General features: G+C 38.6%; 1 protein-coding gene across 1 annotated transcript in view; it reads right to left on the reverse strand.

Moving 5' to 3' along the window:
• HSPB11 (heat shock protein family B (small), member 11) overlaps positions 1-17,115 on the reverse strand; it is a 24,783-nt gene extending 7,668 nt beyond the window's left edge. The window contains exons 1-3 of the mRNA XM_006879705.1: positions 17,018-17,115; positions 10,370-10,476; positions 8,374-8,442 (exon numbers count right to left, since the gene is read on the reverse strand). Coding sequence (XP_006879767.1) covers positions 8,374-8,442; positions 10,370-10,476; positions 17,018-17,115 — 274 coding nt within the window. The remainder of the gene's footprint in view (positions 1-8,373; positions 8,443-10,369; positions 10,477-17,017) is intronic.
• Between the last annotated feature and the right edge of the window lie 394 nt (positions 17,116-17,509).

Consider the following 17,509-nt stretch of genomic DNA (forward strand, 5'->3'; position numbering starts at 1 on the left):
GGTCAAATGGTATCTTTATTTGCAACTTTTTGAGAAAGCACCACAATGCTTTCCACAGTGGTTGCACCATTTTACACTCCCACCAACAGTGAATAAGGGTGAAGTTTCTTCTTTTATGATGAGTCTGTTCAGGTGTTCAATTTCAGTTTGTATCAGTTTAGGTAGGTTGTGAATTTCTAAGTATTTTTCCATTCCCTCTAGGTTTTCATATTTGTATGAGTATAGTTTTTCCGTAATATTCCACCGTTAGCCTTTTTATTTTAGTTGGTTCTGTTGTGACATTACCTACTTCATCTCTTATTCAGATTATTTGTGTCTTTTCCCTGTGTTAGTTTTGCTAGTTTACTGATTTTAGTGACCTTTTCAAAAAAAACAATTCCTGGTTTTGTTGATGGCTTCAATTGTTTTTCTGTTTTCTATTTCATTTATTTCTGCCCTAATTTTATAATTTCAGGCTTTTTTAGAGGGTGTCAGTTTTTCTTGCTGTTCTTTTTCAATTTGTTGGAGATGTTGGGTTAGAGAATCAATGGTAATTTTTTTCCTTGCCTTTTGATGGTCACTTATTGCTATAAATTGACCTCTGATTACTGCTTTGGCTGTTTCTCAGAGGTCTTGTCAAGTGGTGTTTTCATTGTCATTTGTTTCAAGAAACTTTCATTTTTTATTTCTTCTAGTATCCACTCATGTTCAAGCAAGGTGTTGTTCAGCTTCCAAATTTATGGGGTTTTCCTCCTTTATCCTCTTGTTATTAATGTCTAATTTTGTAGCATTATCACTTGAGAAGATGCTTTGTATTATTTTTATGTTTTTAATTTATTGATGTTTGTCTTGTAACCTAAAATGTGATCTATTTTGGAGAACATTCCATGCACATTGGAGAAGAAGGTATATTTGTACTTTGTGTGCTTTAATTCTTCAGCATCGTTGTTGAGTTTCTTTCTGGTAGTCCTATCTTTTCTTGAGAGGGGTGTATTGAAGTATTTCCTTTTTTCAGTTTTATTAATATTTATTTTATATATTTTGCAGCTGTATCACTTGGTGCATAAATATTTATTATTATTATTATGTCCTCCTGTTCTATTGACCCTTTAATCATTAAGTAGTGACCTTCCTTGTCCTTTGTGATGGTTTTGCATGTAAATCTATTTTATCTGAGGTTAATATTGCCACTCCTGCTTCTATTGCCATTTGCTTGGTATATTTTTCCCTATTCTTTTATTTTTAATCTTTCTTTATCTTTACTTTTCAGGTATGTCTCTTGTAGACAACATATTGCCGGATTTTGTTTTTTTTATCCAATCTACTACTCTTTTTCTCTTCAGTGATGCATTTAAACCGTTCACATTCAGTGTGATTATTGTGAGGCAAAGTTTTATTGCTAGCATTTTGTTCTGTTCTTTTTGGTGTTGTTGCTAGTTACTTTGGTCCATGCTGCTTTCTGTGGCACCTCTTTAAGAAGGACATCTCTCAGTGTTTTCTGCAATGCTGGTCTTGTTTTTACAAACTCCCTTAGGTTCTGTTTTTTTCTGAGAATATCCTGATCTCTCCTTCATATTTGATGGACAATTTTGCTGGGTACAATATTCTTGGTTCTTGGTACAATGTTCTACAGTTGTCTTCTTTGAGTGTTGAACATATGTCATCCTACGGTCTTCTTGCTCACATGGTTTCTGCTGAGAAATCACACTTAATCTTATTTGCTCTCCCTTACAGGTTACTCTTTGTTTCTCCCTTGCTGCTTTCAGAATTCTCTCCTTATCTTTGGTCTGGCAAATTTGACTATGATATACCTTGGTGTTTTTATTTTGGTGTGTATTATATATAGTTTTTGCTCAGCTTCTTGAATATATATATATTCTCTCATTCTTCATTATGCCTGGAAAGTTTTCTTCCAGTATTTCTTCCACAACTTTTTTGGTGACTTTACTTGCTTCTTCATGTTCTGGGATTCTGATTATGTACGTTATTTCTCTTAATGGTGTCCCACATTATTCTTAGGTTTACTACTTTTTTCTTCCTTTTTAATTCTGCTTTTTGTTCTAGCAGAGCAGTGGTGACAATTCTACCTTCTGTTTCACTGGTTCTGTGTTCCATCTCTTCAACTCTGCTCATGTGTCCCTCAATCATGTTGACTGCATCTGAAACACTGGTTCTCATATTTTGGATTGTGGTTTCTTGTTTTTCCAGAACCTCTAATGCCTTGTTTGTTTTATCTACATTGTTTTGGATTGTTTTTTAAGCTCCTCTCGGTTTTTGCTCGCAGTGTCCTGTAATTCTTCAAGACTGTCTTTTACCCATGGAAGAGATTTAATCATTGTTTTAAATTCTGTGTCAGAAAGTTCCATCAGAGTTTCTGGCTTCAGGAAATCCATTGATAGTGTGTCACTTTTTCGGGGTCGCATCTTGCTTTGGGCGTGTGTAGGGTGTGAGGTAGGCTGCTTCTTACATGACATTGCTGTTGTAGTTTTTTATGCCTGAGGCAATAGCAGGCTCTTGATTTGACGTCACTGTTCCAGAGGGTAGGGGTAGAGGGGCAGCTACCCTGCCTGGGTTTCTCTCTGAACTTCTGACTCAAGGAAAGATTTGCTTCAGTTTGGGAGAGAAAAGGCCTGCAAATTAGCAGCATCCTCTTTCAGACAACTGCTGCATTTAGGACCAATCCAAGGTGTTCTGGGCTAAAGGCGGTTAACTGACTAGACGTGAGGGGATGCAAGGCACAGAGCACAGATGTACACAGGGTGGGTGTGTGCAGAAACATACGCAGGGCAGGCATACATAGAGACCTAAATGGAAAACCAGGAAGCATTGGTTTTTCCCTTTGAGAAATGGGTCTGCCGCCTCACTCAAGATCCAGCTTTCTCACTCCATTCTGATTGAGCTTACGGGATACCTCATGGTCCAGCAAACAGTAGTGATCCTCATGAAGTATCTCACTCAAATTCCAGATGTCCTGCTTGCTCCCGGTACATCGCTCCCATTGCAGGCCTCAGCTCCTGGTGCAGGTCTACCATAGTTTTTCTATCTACTCATTTGTTGATGGGCAAATCTGTAAAGTCTGTAATTTCTCATTACTAATTCTTCTTTATTGTTCCCTACTTTCATATTTTAGTCACCAATTATTATTATTTTCACACCAATTATTAATATTGATTGTATATTCAATCTATTTCATATTGTAAATGCTGGCATAAATCCCTGATTAACTCATTTTTTGCTTTAATTGTTGGTAAATAAGTATATTTGAATAGCAGTTGGATTAACAGGCCTTCCTTGCATATGCACAGATAGTGTCCTATCACTCACAACATTACACTTCAGGATAAATCTTGAAATAGTCTTTTGGACTATAAATGCAACTCCATTTTCCCTAACTTTTTCATTCCTGGCATAATATAATATACTTTGGTATATATTGTTAGGAGATGCGTCCTTGGAGGAGGACATCATGTTTGGAAAGGTGGAAGGTCAGAGTAAGAGAAGAAGAATTTCAACAAGATTGATTGAAGTATGTCAGAAATTGTGAGACTGCATAAGTTTCTCTTTCAGGGACAAGATGGTGCCATCCATGCCAGCGCTGACTGGTCCTGTTGTTGGTGTGAAGTAATCATGTGAAATTCTACATACTTTGAATACAGGTGAACTTAAGTAGCGGGGGGAAAAGAAATTGTGAAGATGGCATAGGAGAGAGCAAGGTGCAGATCCACTGTTCAGAGGGTCACCACGTGACATGGTTGACTTGACAGCACATAACTGATAGAATGATATGATAGAATAATATCATATTCTATATTTTCTATGATTGGAAAATGAGAGTTAAAAGTTTTATTATATTCAGGATTTGAAGCCTTCATTAAATACCTGGTGATCTGTATTTGCCTTTTGTTTTATTTATGAATAAATAATTTGAAAACTATGTTCATGAACTGGACTTACTGGCTGGTAGACTTTAATAGAGTGACCACAAGTAAACAAGTTTTTGTCAGTATGCATGGCCCTTTTTTCCTAGGGCCATCTAGGTTTTCCTGAGACGAATCCTCTAATTCCCTGAAGTAAGGGAAGTAGTCTTTGTTGCTGTCATTTATTGCACATACAGGTGTTCATTTCAACTCTGTTTTCAACCTTAAGTCTTGTTCACTTTCTCTACTCCTAGCTAACCAGAATTCTGAGCCTTAATATTCAATGAGTCAAGTCATCTCTAGTGGTTCAGAGTTTGTTGTAGCAACGGTCATATCATGGGAAGAAGGGTACTTACCTTTGTGTGGAAGAAAATGTACCTAGAGTCTAATCACTGTAAAAGATATTCTATTACCCTTATTTACTGCCCTACATCCCATACACACTATCCATGCAACCTAATGATTTAATTCTATACTTTTTTTGCGGGGCTCTCTACAGCCAAATCAGTTGCTTCTCATCAATATCCTCAATGGTGGGCAGTCAGAAGCTATCATTACTCCTTTTCCTTTCCTTCTTCCATAAAACATATTTCCCCCTCACAGTTTTGTTCTTTTTTTTAGAATGCCTTGTATTCCAGCCTTGTAAGATTGTCCATTTACTATTATCTTCGTGGTATTTTGGAGTAGAAAGTAGATATATAGGTGAAGGCAATACGCAAGGTATACATCGAAGCTATCAATTCCACCAAAGTTATTTAAATAGTACTATTAATCAGAAGGGCGCTTTGGTGGCCTAGTGGTAAGAAGCTGTGCTGCAATCCCAAAGATATAAAGTTTGAATCCACCAGCTGCTCCACAGGAGAAGGATGGGCAAGCTCATCCATGTGATAAACTGCGTCGGAAAACCACTGGAGGGTCTGCTACGGGTTGGGTCCAACTTGATGATACACAACAACAACAACATTAATCAGAAAGGGAACAAAGGAGATGGAAAACTAATATTTACTGGTTTCCTATTACATGCCAGAAACTATGTTTACAAAAACCTTAAAAGGCAAGAATCTCCATTTTTTCTGAAAATGAGAAAAATTAACAGCACATGGATAATTACAAAACCAGTAAATGGAGCAATATTGTCTGTGTTTGAAGCCCTAAATGTACCACAGATATCCAAGCCCTGGGTGGTATTGTGGGTTTAAGAGCTTATTGTGGAAAATGGCTTCCTTATCCATTAACTTATTTTCCCATATGGATAGACTGGAATATGCAAATAGGGTGTGTTAGCCTATTCATAGTTAGTTAGCCTTGCCATGAAATTGAGTGGATCCAGCAGCAGAACTGTAAGATCTTTCCTGCCAGCAAAGAAAAAGTGAGAAAATGTAGCATGTCCTTCGAGTCTAGAAATTCCTGAATCAGCTGGAGCGGTAAGAGCAGCCGCCATGGCTGAAGCACAGGACCAGAGACCCAACATGAGATGGAGCTGACCTTGGGACTACTACTGCTCCGCCCATGGAACCAGAGCCAAGAGCCTTTTGCTCCAGTTTACTGGAGGACTGTGGTGGAGGTGGGGAGCAGAGCCATAACTGGCAGGACTAAGAACTTTGAAACATTGGCTTAAAGCCACAAGACTCAAAGCTGAGGTACGTGGGAGCACATTTTGGAAACTGTCTTGACTATAATTTGCTGCTGCTGTTGTTGTTGTTAGGTGTCATCAAGTCGAGTATGACTCATTGCGACCCTATGAACAGAAGATCCTGTGCCACCTTAACACTTCCTGACACATAACAGTCCATTGCTGCAGTCACCACATCAATCCACCTGGTCGAAGGTCTTCTCCTTCACCAACTGTCCACCCTTCCTAGCATCATGTCCTTCTCTAAGGAACAGCCTCTCCTAGCAACATACCCAAAGTATGTGAGACAGCCTCATCACTCTTGCCTCCAAAGAGCACTCCAGCTGCACCATCTTCAAGACATATTTGTTCTTTTGGCCATCCATTGGATGTTCAGTGCTCTTCTCCAACACTGCAGCTCAAAGGTGTCAATTCTTCTTCTGTCATCCTTATTCACTGTCTAGCTCTCAGATGCATAGCAAGTGATCAGAAAGATTATAACCTGATCATTACTCCTCAATAATTTGGAAAGATCCCTAACTGCATATTTTTCCCAGTGCAATGTGTCTCTTTATTTTCTGACTGTTAATACTAAGGGTATTAATTGTGGATCCAAGCAAGATGAAGTTGTTGGTAGTTTGAATCTCTTCTCCATCCATCATTATACTGTTTATTGGCCCAGTGCTAAGAATCTTTGCTTTCTTGACATTGATATACAATCCACACAGAAGGGTGAATTCCCTGATCTTTCACAACAAGTGCTTCAAGTTCTCTTCACTTTCAGCAAGCAAGGTAGTCTCATCTACATAATGCAAGTTATTGATGAGTCTCCCTCCAATCCTGATGCCACAGTCCTCTTTATAGAATCCAGCTTCTTGGAAAATTTGCTCAGCATACAGATTAAATAGTTATGAAGAGCGAATACAATCCTGGCATACTCTCTTAATTTTAAACCATGTAGTGTTCCCCTGCTCTGTTCGCACAAGAGCCTCTTGGTCCAGGTGTAGGGTTTGCATGAGCACAATTAAGTGCTCTGGGACTCCTATTCTTCTCAATGTCAGCCAGAATCTGTTATGATCCACACAGTCAAATACCTTTGCAAAATCAATAAAGCACAAATAAGATATTCTTCTGGTATTCTTTACGTTCAGCCTGGATCCATCTGACATCAGAAATTATATCCCTGGTGCCATGGCCTTGTCTAAATCTGCTTGAACATCTGGCAGTTTCCTACCTATGTATTGTTTCAGCTGGTTTTTATATTTTGTCAGAATTTTGGTTGCATATAATATTAATGATAGTATTCAATAGTTTCCACATTGAGTTAGATCACCTTTCTAGGGAATGGGAACAATCCACTGGCCAGACAGCTGTCCTTCAAATTTCTTAGCATAGACTAGTGAGCCTATTCACAGCTGCATATGTTAACTGAAACAAGTAAATTGGTAGCCTATTGATTCCTGGGGCTTTATTTTTTGTCAATGCCTTCAATGCAGCTTCTACGTTCTCCTTCATTACCAATGATCAAAGAACAGATGAGTTGTGGGATCAAAGCTATCATCCATGAAGAAAGGAAAAGGTTATTACAAAAACAAAAGAGAAAGAAAAAATCAATATGGATATCAAAAGAAATTAAAATTTGCACTAGATTGCTGAGAAGCCAAAATAAAAGGAAAACATGATAAAGTAAAATAGCGGAACAGAAGATCTCAAAGGGCAGCTCAGGAGGACAAGCACAGTATTATAATGGGATGTGCAGAGAGCTGGAATTTGAGCATAAAAAGGGAAGAACTTAACAATGAAAGAGTTTTTCTTTTACTTTTCAAGGAGAAGAGTGAATTGGGGGGCAGGGGATGGGCAGGGAGAAAAACGCAACAATGAAAGACTGGAAACCCTAAGTCTGTAAACTTTCATTAAAATTAACAAAAGAAAAAGAGGGGAAAAAAGGAAGAACTTGCTCCGCCTTTCTCAAGCTGAGAGAACTTAAAAATTTAAGCCTCAAACGGCAATATTCAAAGATGCTATGGGCAGTATACTGAATAACCCAGAAAACATCAAAAGAAGATGGAGGGAATACACAGAATCATTATACCATAAAGAACTGACTGACACTGAAAAATGTCAGGAAGTACCATATTCTGCTACTCACCTGAATTATAATAGCCTTTTGACTTCCCTACTATGGTTCTGTGTGGTCTGTGAGTTATTGCATTGGCATTCAGATCAAATAAGGCAGTAATATTGATGTTGGGATGACTAGAAAGAGGCATGGGAACCTGGGGGACATGTCTTGACCTCATGGGAATTACTTTTGTGTTGTTGATGCTGTTGACAGGGACAGTTCCCCTTTGTGAGGTAGGTAAAGGTCAGCTATGACTGTCCCCATGAGGTCCTTGCTCTTTATTACAGGCAAAATTAAGTATCAGACTAATAGCTGAAAAGTTAGCAGTTCAAACCAATCTAGAGGTGCCTTGGAAGGGAAGGCTTGCAGGAATGCTGCTGAAAGGTCACAGCCTTCCTCTGGAAATATTTTACAATTTAATATTGAGTGTAATTAAGAATATAATCATGTTATCAAAAACAGTATTGAACTGTTGTAGTTTCTTTAACATTCATGTGGATAAAAAAAGTCTATAATAAAAACCTATGAAGTAAAAAAAAATATGCTATGGAACAATTCTACCTTGAACATATGAGGTCATCATGAGTTGGTACAGACTCAGTAACAAATAGTAACAAATGTGTTACAAGGATCATTCAAGTCATCTTTTGTCATCAAAATGCATCCTAATTGCAAATACAGAGCCAAAGTACAATCCTACCCTCTTTCATGCTCAAAACAATGTGAGTGAAACAAATACATACCTCTTTCAATCAATTGTTCAAAATCACCTGACTCTTGAGATGTGCTCTTTTCAATCCTCAAGGTCCTCACTGACAACGTAAATTAACAAAGTAAATAAAATGTTAAATGTCTACCTGATTCTATATTTGTATCCTCAAGACCAGCAGCCTTCGGGTTAGCAGCACAATCCTTACCCACTAGGCCACCAGACCTCAATTATAAAGGGCTAATAAGTGATAGACTGGACTTTGGATCTGACTTTGAAGTCTCTACTATTATTACTAAACTGGGAATTTCTTTGCCCTGGTTTTCTATCATTGCCCCCACATCTACCCCTGCCAGGCTGGAATCTTCTTTGTTCTGCACCCTGGGAAGCTTGCCCCTGTTACATGGCCTATGTTCTCTGTTACCCACTGGTTTCTGGTTGAGTTTGGCAAATGGGAAAAGACTGGTGAAAGTGAGATGAGGTTATTTTTTTCCCCTTCACTCTGTGGTATCAAGGGTTTATCATTTGAAATGGCTTCCCTAGCCTTTAACTTTCACTGCATGAGTGGGAACAGTGTGTACAGAAAGTAATCATGGGATTGGCCAGTTTTTTCTATTCCACCAAGATAAATTTAGTTGTGACAGAGGAATCTCCATACTAGCAAGGAAGAAGCAGAGAGTGCAGTGCATGTCCTTTGGGCCGGAGATTCCTGTGCCAGTTAGACTGGGATCTACTTGAGAGCAGCCGCGGCCTCAGCAGAGAACCAGACACCAACACTTGACAGAGCTGACTTGGGACTGAGCCCCAAAGCCAGAGCCAGGGACTTCCATTCAAACTTGCTGGAGGACTGAGGGAAGATGTCATAACTTGAAGGTTAAGGAAACTTTGTAATATTGACCTAAGCTGTGAGGCTGAAGGTCAAAGGGTCTGTAAACACATACTTGAGAAGCTGTCTGGAGTGAGGAACTATACCTAATAAGCTGTCTGGACTGCAGAACTGTATTCTGCTACCAACCTAAATTGTAACCTGTCAACTTCCCTCATAAACCCCGTAACTGTGAGTATGGTTCAGTTAGATCTGAGTGGTTACTACAAAGGACACTGGACCCAGTAGAGTAGCAAGACTGGTGTTAGAATTAGTAGTAGGTGCAGGAGCAGGGAAGACCATGATTGATCTTATACAGGGATTGGTTTTATACTGTGGAAGCTGTTGATGTGGACAGTCTCCTTCGCAGAGGTAGCAGAGGTCAGATACGACCACCTCCACATTGTCTACACTCTTTACCTCTCTCCTTGCTTCAATGCCATTTCTCTAACAGTGGTCATGTCATAGCTACAGCTCCTGCCAGGCAGGCCTTTTTCCACAGCCTTACTGGACTCCTTTTCCTTCCCTTGGCCTAGGGGTGTTACATCATGGTTTCCTTTTGTGCCAGCTTCTGATACCTCACTGTTCCTTGTTTGTTCCTTTAATCCACCCATGATTTTAAAAGTAGTTCCATCATCCAACTCTATTCATTTGAATCATCTAAGATGTGTTCCGTTTCTTGTCAGGGTTTTTCCTAATATACTTTATCCCTAAGTTAACATAAGACAGAACTAGAATGGTGTTCCAATGTCAGATTCTAAGTCCTTCAAAAAATGCCATTAGCAACAGAAAAATCAAAACTACCCAATTTGAATCAACAAGGTTATTAGATTTTTCAGCAAAAGTTTGAAAGAGAATCCCAGTCCAAATGACTATGGAATAAAGATGTCATGGAGTCTAATGTTCTGGAAAGACGTAAGCTTATATTTATAACGAGGTCTTTTGCCAAAGACTTTCATTTCACATAGCAAGCTCCTTGGAAGTTATGTACTTTGGAAGGGTTTCAAATTTGCAGTTTCAGAAAGGCTAATTGTGCTTAAGTTACACCCTCAACTGCAGCAATAAAACTGGTTCCACACTTAAAGGAACACCAGTGTTTTGCCAAAAGTTTACAAGAATGTGCTCAGCTGAGAAGATGATGAAAATAAATATAAAATTTGCTTACCAAAGTAACTTCGGATTATAAGCCTTTCAATCCTTACATGTTTATGAAAACAAATAATGAACTCCTGGGGAAACATTCCTGTGGTGGTCCAAAATGTTTCTGGATTCCTGTGGTAAATTTTAAAGAAAAAGATAAAATAATGGCCAAATAAATATGTTCAATCATAATACTGTAATGAATGAGTATTTTTTAAAATTAAATTATTAGTATATTCTTGTGTCACTTGGCATTCTATCAGTGTGTCTTGCTAGGGTGGGGTGCATATTGCTGTGATGCGGGAAGCTGTGTCAACAGCATTTCAAGTACCATTAGGGTCATCCAGGATGGACAGGTTTCAGAGGAAATTGAAGATTAAGACAGTCTAGGATTTAGAGATTTATTTCTGAAAAAAAAAAATGGTTCATTAAAATCTAATAAAGAGCAGTGGAGCACTGTCTGAGACAATGTCAAAAGATGAGTCCTTCAGGTTGGAAGGCACTCAAAATACCACTGGGGACGTGATGCCCCCTTAAAGCAGTCTACTTAAATGACATCAATGGGGTAAAGCTTTCAGGACCTTCACTTGCTGACAGAGCATGACTCAAAATGAGAAGAAACAGCTGCAAATACCCATTAATAATGGAATATGGAAGCCATGAAGAACAAATTTAGAAAAAAAAATGTAAGTCATAAAAAATGAAACAGAATGCATAAAAAAGTGGTATCCTCAACATCAGTGCACTGAAATGAACTGGTACTGCCCATTTTCAATTAGACAGTCATGTAGTCTACATACCAGGAATGGCAAACAGAAGAGGAATTGCCTTGCATCATCATCAAAAAGAACATTTTAAGATGTATCTCATCTCGAAGTACAATGCTAAGAGTGACAGGCAACATCCATGACCAGTTAATACAACTATTACTCAAATTTATACTCAAACCACTAATGCCAAAGATGAATAAATTAAAGATTTTTACCAATTTGTGAAGTCTGAAATTAATAGTACACACAATTAAGATGCACTGGTATTTACTAGTGATTTGAATGTGAAAATTAGAAACAAAGAAAAAGGATTAGTAGCTATAAAAATATGGCCTTGGTTATAGAAATAATATGGGAGATTGCATGAGAGAATTTTCTAAGGCCAATGACTTATTCACTACAAATATTTTTTGCAACAATATAAACTACTACTCTGCACATGGGCATCAATGGATAGAAAATATATCTGTGGGAAAAAGATAACAGAAAAGACTGCATTGAAACAGATGAGGTAGAAAACTATTTAAAAGGGTTTGTGATTAGGTATTATTGTCATGACAGGAGTCCAGACCCAAACATGCATAGTAGAGTGGACCTGGGGGGAGGGATTGTAAAACAATGGGGGAACTTTTACTTTTCAAGAGAAAAGTGTCCTGCGGTGGGCAGGGAGAAAAGTGCAACAATGAATGAATGCAAATCCAAAGTCTCTGTAAATTTTCATTAAAATTAATAAAAAAAAGAAAAAAAATAATATCATCAGTGAGGGATACATTCATTAGTTTGCTCCTTTTCACTGGAGAACACTGCCGAGGAAGCACCACTAAAGTGTTTATATTTCCATGGCTGCCAAACCAAAGTCAGAGTCTCCAAAAGTACCCAACTAGCTGGGAAAACTATTCATTAGAGGGTTGAGCTTTGAAACAACAGATGGAAGTCTAGGAGCAATCATGGACTGTGGTAATGAGAGAGACAAATCCCAAGCACTCCAGAGGCTTGGCTTTGTCACATACTCATCTGTGGAAGAGGTGGATGCAGCCATGAATGCAAGGCCCCACAGATGGATGGAAGGGTTGTGAAACCCAAGAGGGCTGTCTCAAGAAAAGATGCTCAAAGACTAGGTTCCCACTTAACTGTGAAAAGGATCTTTGTTGGAATTAAAGACAATACTGAAGAACATCACTTAGGAGATTATATTGAACAGTACAGGAAAATTGAAGTGAATGAAATCATGACTGGCTGAAGCAGTGACAAGAAGAGGGGCTTTGCTTTGGTAACTTTTGATGACCATGATTCTATCTATAAAATCATTATTCAGAAATACCATACTGGTCACAACTGTGAAGTGAGGAAGGCCCTGTCACAGCATCAAAGTGGTTCTGGAAACTTTGGTGATGGCGTGATGGCCGTGAATGTGGTTTTGGTGGGAATGACAACTTTGGTCAAGGAGGAAACTTCAGTGGACAAGATGGCTTTGGCGGCAGCCATGGCGGTGGAGGATATGGAAGCAGTGGAGATGGTTAGAATGGATTTGGTAATGGTGGAAGCAACTTTGGAGGTGGTGGAAGCTACAATGATTTTGACAATTACAACAATCAATCTTCAAATTTTGGATCCAAGAAGGAGGAATCTTTGGAGGCAGAAGCCCTGGCCCTTATGCTGGTGGAGGTCAATATTTTGCCAAACCATGAAACCAAAGTGGCTGTATAGTGGTTCAGGCAGCAGCATCAGCGATGGCAATGGCAGACGGTTTTAGTAACTGCCAGGAAACAAGGCTTAGCAGGAGAGGAGAGCCAGAGAAGTGACAGGGAAGCAACAAGTTACAACAGCTTTGTGAACTCAGCCAAGCACAGTGGTGGCAGGGCCTCGCTGCTACAAAGAAGACATGTTTTAGACAATACTCATGTGTATGGACAAAAAGCTCAAGGACTGTATTTGTAAATAATTGTTGAACTGGTTATTTTAATTTCTGTTCTTTGGAAAGTGTAAAACATTCTGAAAACAAAGATTTTAATGCAGATTTTTTTTGCACCCATGCTTTTGATTGCTAAATTAATAATCCGATCATGATGCTGAATAAATGCCGTTTTTAAAATTTAAAAAAAAATCATCAGTCAGAACAACGCTGAAGGCCAAGTGCAGAATGGACCATGAACTGCTACTAAGCAAGTTCAAGTTAAAACTGAAGGAAATGAAACAAGCCCTTAGGTACCAATGAATGACCTTCGAGTTTATTCCACCTGAATTCAAGGGATAGCTAAAGAATAAATGTGATGCATTAAACTAATAATCAAAGATCAGATGAGTTGTGGGATGACACCACAACATCATGCATGAAGAGAGCAAAATGTCATTAAAAAAGACAGGAAAGAAAGCAAGCAGTCAAATTGGACATCAAAAAAGACTATGAAGCTTGTTACTAAACATAACAGCCACAGCAAACAGAAAAAAATGATGACGTAAACAAGAGTTAAACAGACTATTTCAAAGGACCACTTATGAAGAGAAAATAAAGAATTACAATGAAACAGACAAAGATCAGGCAAAACAAAAAAAGGCAAAAATATATTTGGTATTTTTCAAGCTGAAAAAACTGAAGAAAAAAATCTCGGGCTTGAATTGTGACACTGCCCTGGCAGACTAGTGTGTAAAATGTTGGGCTGTTAGCCAAAGAGTTGGCAGTTCAAAGCCACTAGTTATTCGGGAAGTCTCCTCTTGTAAGGATTTACAGCATTGGAAACCTGAGGAAGGGCTCTTATGACTCAAAACTGACTTATTGGTAGCTTATTGGCAAAATACTGAATGATGTAGGAAGCATTATAAGAAGACACAAGAACCACACACACACACACACACACACACACACACACACACAAAATGAGTTGATGCTCAACTATTTTAGGATTTAACAAATGATCAAGAACTGTTGGTACTGAAGGACGAAAAACAAGTTGTACAAAAGGCAATGATGAAAAACAAATCTTCAGAAATGGACAGAATACAAATAGAAATGTTCCAACAATGAGATGCACACTGGATAAACACTTGTTTATGCCAAGAAATCTGGAAAACAGCTAACTGGTCAATTTGCTGGAAGAGATTCACATTTGTTCCCTTTCCAACAAAGGTGTTCAACAGAATGTGTAAATTATCAAACACAGCTGATTACTGCATGTAATTAAATCTTATTGAAGGTAATTAAAAAACAATTGCAGAAGTACATCAAAAGGAACATCCAGAAAATCAAGCTGGTTCAGAAGAGGATGTAAACTGAAGATTATTACTTAAGTCAGGTGAATCTTGGCTGAAAGCAGAGAGTAACAGAAAGATACTCATCTGTGTTTCACTGCCTAAGCAAAGGTGTTAAACTATGTGGATTTTGAAAAAATATGGATAACACTGCCAGGAATGGAAATTCAGGACACTTAATTGTGCTTGTTCAGAGCATGCACAAAACAAAGAAACAGGTATTCTAAAGAAAACAAGGGGATCACGTGGTTCAAAATCAGGAAGACTGTGCATTAGAGGCTGTATGCTTTCACCATACTTATTCAATCGATATGCTGAGCCAATAATTTGAGCAACTGGACTACATGAGGAAGACTGCAGCATCAGGCTAAGAGGAAGATTCATTAACAATATGTAAATGACATAACCTTGCTTGCTGCAAACAAAAAGGACTTGAACACTTATTGATGAACATAAAGTCCATACCTTTAGTATGGACTACACTTCAACTTAAAACAAAAATCTTCACAACTGGATCAATAAGCAACATCATGATAAAAGGAAAAAATATGTTTTCATTTTATTTGGATCCACACCAATATCAATGGAAGCAGCAACCAGGAAATTAAATGATGTCTTACACTGGGAAAATCTGATCAAAAAATTCTTTACAGCAAAGATATCACATTGAGGACTAAGGGGTGCTTGATCCAAGCCATGGTATTTTTACTATCCCTATATGCATATGTATGGATGAATGGTATCACATACTTTGGGCATGTTGCTAGGAGAGGCTACTCCTTGGAAAACAATACATGCTTGGAAAGGTGGCGGGTCAGCTAAAGAGAGGAAAACTTTCAATGAGATGCAGTGACACAGTGACTACAGCAATGGGCTCAAGTGTGTCAGAAATGGTGGTACAGGATAGAACAGGTTTCACTATGAGTTGTACTCACTTTGACAGCACCTAACAACAACAATAACAACAACAATAATATATGCATACAGAACTGGACAATTAAAAAGTAGCATGAGGGGCAGCTGCTCCTGAACAAAGAATACTGAATATATTATGGACTGCCAGAACAACAACTCTGCAGTGAAAGATGGAGAGTGGTGGAATGTTCTTAGAAGACACTATGGCAAGGCTGTCTCACATATTTGGGTCATGTTATTGGGAAGGACTGTCCCTGGAAAAAGACATGCTTGGAAGAGGGTCACTGGAAAAGATGAAGACCCTCAGCAGTATGGACTGGCCCAGTGACCACAACAACGGGGTGAGAGTTAATAAGGATTTTGAGGATGCACAGGACTAGGCAGTGTTTCCCTAAGTTGTGCACAGGTCTGCCCTGAGTCAGCACTGACTCAAGGGCCAGTAACAACAGATATATGTGTATACTCTGCCAATTCCTACTATTAATTGAGTTGAACTAGCATCTGATGGTCTAATTCATCTGAACTCAAGAAAATCTCTGATACTATGGAGGCACTTGAACAGACTGGTCTCTGACTTTTAGAAATTATGAAGAGAGGTACAATAAGCAACAAAGCAATAAGTAAAGCTATAAAGGTATATATACAAAATGCTATAGGAATCCAGAGCAGAGAGAAACTGTGCCAACCTGATACAGACTGGGCAGATGCCAGAGCTGAGACCTACTAGAGTTAAAGGAAGAGATGGAATTGTTAAGAGTTCTACCCAAACACGTGAGTTTCACAATAAAACAGAAAGAATCATAACATATTTCTGTTACAACTGGCTCTGTCTTCAATGGCTAAAATTTAACTTCTTTGGAACTCTCTTTCCACAAGTCTGAAATTAGAAGTTTACACAGGATGAACTCTAAGGCTTTCCAGTTTTTATATGATTCTAGGAGGCAAATTGGGGGCATTATACAGATTTCAAGAAAGAGAATTCAAGATAGCAAGAAAATAAGTTAAAACTGTTGGGTGGGGGAGACAGAAGGAATTCATTTATTAACTATCCTTTTTTGTACTCTAAAAGTATAAGAATTTTACTTACCTCTGGTAAGAAGTTGCACTGCCAACCCAAAGGCAGTTCAAATAGAGCAGCTGCTTTGTGGGGAAAAGATGGGACAATTTCCTCCCAGGTGATTTAAAGCCCCTGAAAACTGGCATCAGTGAGTTTGAGTTTTGAGTTCTACCTAGAATGCGCTTCCAGCACACTTAAGAGTACAAATTGGAAAGATTTAAGAAGCAAGCTGTGCCCAGTGCAGAAGAGCAGGGAGTAAAGCATTCATCTATGCAAAGATGATGCTTGGATGCAGCAAGGAAAACAGGCAGCAGATACAAAGTTTTAACAGTTACATTCCTATTTACAACTAAAACTGGGGGGTGGCGCGGGGAGGGGAACCCAAACTAAACAACAGTACTTTACTTTCATAAAATGTTTGAACTTTTGATTCAACAAATCACTTTTGGGGGAGACATTTTTGTAACAAGAAGCCATTTAGAGATTACAAAGAAAATGACCAACAATCTAGGTATACACAATTAAATGAGAACCAGGAATTCTATCAAAGGAATACTATCAGGTAATCTAGTTCACCAAACACTTATTTAAGCATAACAGAGCTGGTTACTGTGAAAGCAGATGGTCTTAGTACTCAAGGGGTTTGCTGACCTAAATCAAGACTTAAAGGAAAAAGAAGTCTTACCCATCGATGATATTTTCAGGTGGATGTTTTTCATCACTTGATGTAGCTAAAATCACTTCAGCCCCTTCAGAACTCAAACAGAGATCAACTTTTCTCATCTTAAAGCAATTAGCCTACAAGTAAAAAAAAAAAAAAACCAAACCTCAGAGAAAAAGGAGAGGCAAAGCTGTTGCCTAGCATCCAGTTTAACACTAAACTATTCCTCCTTCCAAATGGGAGGAACTCTGGCAGACTTATTTACATAAGTAAACTTCTGACTTCTTCCAAGGATGTTGTTGTGTGCCACTGAGTTGCCTGCAACTCATAGTGACCTTCTTAACAACAGCACTGAAGCCTGCCCTGTCCTAAGCCAGTTTCACTGACTCCAATACATCAACCCCCATTGCCCTAGTTACTGTATCAATCCATCTCATCCTTGGTCTATTCTTCTGTACTGTCCCTCCAGCCTTCCAAGCATGATGTCCTTCTCCAAGGATTGGTCCCCCTGTCCAC

Source organism: Elephantulus edwardii, unplaced genomic scaffold (assembly GCF_000299155.1).
Source record: "Elephantulus edwardii isolate Elephantulus edwardi_28Jun2011 unplaced genomic scaffold, EleEdw1.0 scaffold00005, whole genome shotgun sequence".
Lineage (NCBI taxonomy): Eukaryota > Metazoa > Chordata > Mammalia > Macroscelidea > Macroscelididae > Elephantulus > Elephantulus edwardii.